This window comes from Populus alba, chromosome 8, assembly GCF_005239225.2.
Source record: "Populus alba chromosome 8, ASM523922v2, whole genome shotgun sequence".
NCBI classification, from domain to species: Eukaryota; Viridiplantae; Streptophyta; class Magnoliopsida; order Malpighiales; family Salicaceae; genus Populus; species Populus alba.
In genome coordinates, this window is record NC_133291.1 from 11,569,263 (window position 1) to 11,575,373 (window position 6,111).

The following is a 6,111-nucleotide window of genomic DNA, read 5'->3' on the forward strand; positions in this document are numbered from 1 at the left end:
GGGGTCTAGGGGGGTGTATCCTGTAAGAAAAAAAAAAATCTATAATGAGAACCAGGACCCACGTGCCACCCAACTAAGTCCCGTCTAGATGATTTTGATTTGCAAAGAAAAAACCAGGAGCTCCGAACTAGGAAGAGAAGAGGCAGATGGCGGTTTTTGCCCTGGAAGGTAAGATTTCACTAAGGCACGGAGAGAGAGAGAGAGCGTGAGAGAGAAAAATAAAACAAATATAGAGTAGAGTAGGACAGAGACTTGTTGTTTCAAAATAGCGTCTAAGTTCTCTTCTCCTCGCCCCACTGGGTCCCACTTCTCATATCTATTCTCCTCTCTCTCTCTCTCCTACAACACAAAACAACGGCTCGGACCCATTGCTTTTTTGGTTCCTCACATTTTCAGTTTTACTACAGCATCTCTCTTCCTCTTTACTCTCTACTCTCTCTCTAGGACTAGAGTCGTTTTCTTTTAGCAAAGGTCTGTTCCCTGTTCTTACTTTCTCTCTTTCTCTCTCTGACTGACGTTAGAGAAGGTCTCTTTCTTTTTTTGATAATAAGAAGGGCTCTTTCTTTTATTTTTCGCTGGTCCTTATATACATACAGCCCATTACACTTTGTGCCATACCAGGTGGTGGTTTGGGTCTTTTCCGTATCTATCTATCCTTCCTTTTTTTTTTTTTTTTCCCTTCCGAGAGAGTTTGGTACAAGGATTTGCTTCTACTATAAGACTTGATGTATTGGTATAGCAAAGTTTATGCTTGCCTGGATGCTTTCTGTAACTGAGCAGGTTTCTGCTCTTCCTTTCTATTAGGTATAACCAAATAACTCTCTGTAAATTTCTATGTCAGTGCATGTTAGAGATCAATGAAGAAGATCCAACTGGGTTTTTGAAGGTACGGGTTTTCTTTCTCTTGTTAGCCAGCAATGCCATTTCTTATTTCTTATAGCTGGGTTTTGTTTTTTTTTTTTTTTTTTTTCTGCGAGGGAAAGTTGGTGGGGTTTGCCCTTTTTATGGCTGATTTCTTAATTCAGGGTTAAACTGTTTTTCTTTTTTATGTTGGGGTTGATCTTTTGGCTTGTGCTTTTGTTTATCTTTACTTTCCGTCCTTTAGAAAATGAAATGTTTTTTATTTTATTTAAATGAAAATGTCGTCTTCTACCTTACTGTTTCATCTTCTTTTAATATTTTAATTATATATCTAAAAATTAGGGAGAGGAGAGAAGTAAACGGTGAGCTGAAGTTAGTTTAGAATATGAGAAGTTAACCAATTTATGTGCACTTGTAGATTCCCAAATTAGGCTAATTAATTCCTTCAAAATCTTAATGGGGTTTTTAATCTTGTTGGGATTTTGTTCTTGTTTCTTACAGGAAATGAGAATTGAAGTTGGAGATGTTTGATTTCTATAGTTAAACGTAGTTGCTTGGCAAATTTGTTGGGAAAAAAAAAGATTCAAAATTGTTGATTTCATAAATGGATTGAGATACAGGTAGCAGCCCATATTGGTCGCAATGTTAAAAGCATTAGCTCCTGGGCTGCTGTTGATTTTATCACTCCTGATATCAGCTTCTGCAAACGACAACGGATTTTCGCGATGTAATTGTGAAGATGAGGGCAGTTTATGGATCATAGAAAGCATTCTAGAGAGCCAAAGAGTGAGTGATTTCTTGATTGCCGTGGCCTATTTTTCAATCCCTATCGAGCTGCTATACTTCGTTAGCTGCTCAAATGTTCCATTCAAATGGGTTCTCTTCGAGTTCATTGCTTTCATTGTTCTATGTGGATTGACCCATTTGATCAATGGCATGACGTACGGCCCCCACACATTTCAGCTTATGCTTGCCCTCACTGTCTTCAAGATTTTAACTGCTCTGGTTTCTTGTGCCACCGCCATTACCCTTTTCACTCTCATTCCTTTGCTTCTCAAAGTGAAGGTCAGAGAATTCATGTTGAAGAAGAAGGCGTGGGATCTTGGTCGTGAAGTTGGGATTATAATGAAACAAAAAGAAGCTGGGTTGCATGTTCGTATGCTTACTCAAGAGATTCGAAAATCACTGGATAGGCATACGATTTTGTATACTACCCTTGTTGAGTTATCTAAGACATTGGGGTTGCAAAACTGTGCTGTTTGGATGCCTAATGAGATGAAAACCCTGATGGATTTGACCCATGAGTTGAATAGGGGTAATTATTTGAGTTCAGATAATCCTTCAATTCCAATCACTGATCCTGATGTTGTTAGGATTAAACGAAGTGAAGCGGTAAACATTCTTAGGCCTGACTCAGCGCTTGCTGCTGCAAGCCATGGGGAGTCTGGCGAGCCAGGGCCTGTGGCTGCAATTCGAATGCCAATGCTTCATGTTAGCAATTTCAAAGGGGGGACTCCTGAGATAGTTCAGGCTTGTTATGCGATTTTGGTATTGGTTCTCCCCGGTGGACAACCCAGGTCCTGGACCAACCAGGAAGTAGAGATAATTAAGGTGGTAGCTGATCAGGTGGCCGTGGCTCTCTCTCATGCTGCAGTTCTTGAAGAGTCCCAACTCATGAGGGAGAAGTTGGAGGAGCAAAACCGAGCTTTGCAACAGGCCAAAATGAACGCAATGATGGCAAGCAAAGCTAGGGGTGCTTTTCAGAAGGTAATGAGTGATGGGATGAAGAGACCAATGCACTCGATCTTGGGTTTGATTTCCTTGATACAGGATGGTAATTTGAGTGGTGAGCAACGGATGATCGTTGATGCAATGATGAGGACTAGCAATGTCCTATCAACGTTGATAAATGATGTGACTGAAATTTCAATAAAGGATAGTGGAAGATTTTCATTGGATATGAGATCATTTGGGTTACATGCCATGATCAAAGAAGCAGCTTGCCTTGCTAAATGCTTGTGCATTTATAGGGGCTTTGGTTTTTCAATTGAGGTTGACAAGTCCTTGCCGGATAATGTTATGGGTGATGAAAGGAGGGTTTTTCAGGTGATTTTGCATATGGTTGGGAACCTACTTGATCACAACAATGGAGGAGGGTTTGTAGTGCTTCGGTTTTTCTCTGAGAATGGAAGTCAAGAGAGGAATGATCAGAGATGGACCACCTGGAGACCAAGCATGTCTGATGGGGATGTATATATCAGATTTGAAATTGCAATAAACAATAGTGGCTCTGAATCAGAGGGCTCAACTTCAATGTTACAACTTAGTGGTAAGAGGTTTGCCAGCGATGGAGTTGAGGAGGGCTTGAGCTTCAGCATTTGCAAAAAGCTGGTCCATGTAAGAATCATAAACTTTGTATGTTAAATGTGCTCATTTAGCTATCCTTTTTTTCCATACTATGACCTGAAATAATAGAAATCACTGACGCTAATCTTCTGCTAGAAATCAATTGTGAGAGAAATCTTTACATCTCATTATTAGGATTTTCATTTCTGTGTCCAAGATGCACGATGTCAGTGAAGATTATAAAGATACATGTATCTGGATTGTTACAGATATTAACCATAATTTATGCACGATGTCTCATTATTCTATTATAAACTCTTATTGAGCGCAATCTTTTTCTGATGAAACACATTATCCTTGTCTGACCACCTCTGAAGATGGCTCAGTGAAGCGATTTTGTTGTGATGGATGGTTAATGTCATTGAGTCTTTTGGTCTTGTGTCATTTGGAGCTGGGTTTTTTCTTGAAGTTTTGTATTTCAATATTTATTACCAATTATTGTACCTTATTGTAAAAGTTGTCTCTTAGGTGGTGTCATCTACTAAATATATTGTTGGAAAAAACTTAGTTCTTTATGTTAGAGTGAAAAGTATCGGTGCTTTGAGGTCAGGATGAAATGCAATTCCTGGAAAAATTCAGCAGCTTGTCATGCCGTGGAAGCAACTAGTTTGGTGTAATAATCTTTTCCTTTTTTGTTAATAGTCTATGTGTTTCTCAATTGAAGCAGCTATACATGTGGTTCTGAGAATAGCTATATATTGTTTTTGTTTTCCTATTAATTTTTATTTTCTAACCAATTATTTGGCAGTTGATGCAAGGTAAGATCTGGATGATGCCCAACTCTCAAGGTTTTGCTGAAAGCATGGGATTTGTTCTTCGGTTTCAACTTCGGCCATCCATTGCAGTGGCCATCTCTGAATCTGGAGAATCTTCAGAGAACCCACATTCCAACTCTTTTTTCAAAGGCTTGCAAGTTCTATTAGCTGATGCTGATGATTTGAACAGAGCTGTGACTCGGAAGCTGCTTGAGAGGCTAGGTTGCAATGTTGCTACTGTCGCATCTGGGTTTGAATGCCTTAGTGCTCTTGGACCACCTGCATCTTTCCAAGTAGTTCTTTTGGATCTTCAGATGCCTGAGTTGGACGGATACGAAGTTGCAGTGAGAATCCGGAAGTTTAGAAGTCGAAGTTGGCCATTGATCATTGCCATGACAGCAAGTTCTGATGACGATGTGTGGGACAAATGCCTGCAAATCGGAATCAATGGTGTCATTCAGAAACCAGTTGTTCTAAAAGGAATTTCCTATGAGCTTCGAAGAGTCCTGGCAAACAAAGTTGTTTGACGAACATTCTGTATGTCACAAAACTGCTGTAGCTTTGATTTTTTTCAGAGCAGTTTGGGGGTCACAATTGAATAACCAGACAACATTTAGCCTCTCAAACCCCTACCCAGTCTTCTATCGTAGAGATGTCTGCATATACAACATTTACAGTAACAATGATATACATATTTAGTTCGCCCTTTTCGTGATTGATGGAGGAGGTTTCTCTTCCTCAACATAACGGCATGCAGCGGAAGCCAATTCGAAGGTGATGTAATGGGCTTGGGTTCCCGATACAAGTAGTTGAACCGATAACACGGGATACGATCGACATTTTGTAGGGGGGGGAATTCAAGAGTGAAAAATAGAACCTTGGCATCATGAAAGTTGTTTTTTGATTGGAAGTATAGGCATTACGAAAGGTCGTAATTTTATTTTAAAACCGATTACCCTTTGGACAAAGGATACATGTGTTCTTGGTAAGGATAGAAGTGGATTCCAAGAAGAGTTCATATACATCTTTTCACGGATGGTCCGGCTCGTGGCCTTGGATTCATATTATGGCGAGGATATCGAGTTTCGGTGAGTTCTTTCTGGCAAAGAAAAGTTCGAAGGGCTGTCAACTATCCTATCCAGTATCCATCATGCTATGACCCCTAATATAACTATCGCCACGTACAGTGGGTTCAGAAATGGATGTTCACGTGCCTCGCACGTTCCTCCACCCCATTGAAGTTTCTCTCGGTGCTAGCCTGAGGCCATGGGAGACGGTGAAGGTGGGAAATAGCATGGGTCAATGAGGCTTATCGTGCTTGTTTTTAAAACCATGCATGAATCTCAATACGTACATGGACTCCATTCTTTTTTGTCTGAAATATCACACTACGTGGACCCCTGTCAAAAATCAAGCCGAGACTGGAATTTTTAGGATATCAAAATCACAATTGGAGCCCATGAATTTGGCCTACAGATTATTCTAATCGATACGAGTTATTATTTTATTAGAAAGACTTGACGTTGGATCCTCTTGGAATATTGAGTAATTTTCTATGTAGAAACTTTATTAACTCCTCTTTAAATGCCGATTCATAGCCATCCATCAATTTCTACACCTAACATTTTCTCGGAAAGTGGCATGAGGTGGTGGCTCATCGAGAATCAATTATTAGGTTAACAAAGCCTGATGATTTCCCCTGACAACATTATTTCATGGATACCATGTTGTTCTCTATATCGGTCCCCTACCCTTCGTATTCTTGTCTCATCCCTTCCATTCAGCAGGTGTTTATTGTTCTTTTTAGACCACTCTTTATATCTGCTGTATTTCTTTATTTTCAATATTGACCTTCCTTGGTAGGTATGGCTACTGACAATGATACAATTTTTCTTATTTTTAACTTTAAAATAATTTTTATAATTTTATAATATTTTTAAATAATTATTTTAATTTATAAAAAAATAAAAATAAAAAACAAACGTCAAGATTAAAAATTTTAAAAAAAATTCCAGACAATCTGAAGCTAATATCTCTCGCCAAACAAATATTAAGTCAGTTACTATGCGGGAAGAAATAAAAAATTCAT

At 39.1% G+C, this 6,111-nt stretch overlaps 1 protein-coding gene across 1 annotated transcript; it reads left to right on the plus strand.

Moving 5' to 3' along the window:
* Window positions 1-371: 371 nt before the first annotated feature.
* LOC118057031 (ethylene receptor 2) lies at window positions 372-4,970 on the plus strand. The gene is made up of 3 exons (XM_035069485.2): window positions 372-886; window positions 1,363-3,258; window positions 4,016-4,970. The coding sequence occupies exons 2-3, from the start codon at window positions 1,504-1,506 to the stop codon at window positions 4,547-4,549; spliced, it is 2,289 nt and encodes a 762-aa protein (XP_034925376.1). The 5' UTR covers window positions 372-886; window positions 1,363-1,503; the 3' UTR covers window positions 4,550-4,970.
* The last annotated feature ends 1,141 nt before the right edge of the window (window positions 4,971-6,111 follow it).

Excerpts from the sequence above, each read along its gene's own strand:
- LOC118057031 (XM_035069485.2), top strand. The coding sequence starts at position 1,504 with ATGTTAAAAGCATTAGCTCCTGGGCTGCTGTTGATTTTATCACTCCTG. Across the intron at positions 3,259-4,015 it reads TTTGCAAAAAGCTGGTCCAT|TTGATGCAAGGTAAGATCTG; the intron begins GTAAGAATCATA and ends ATTATTTGGCAG.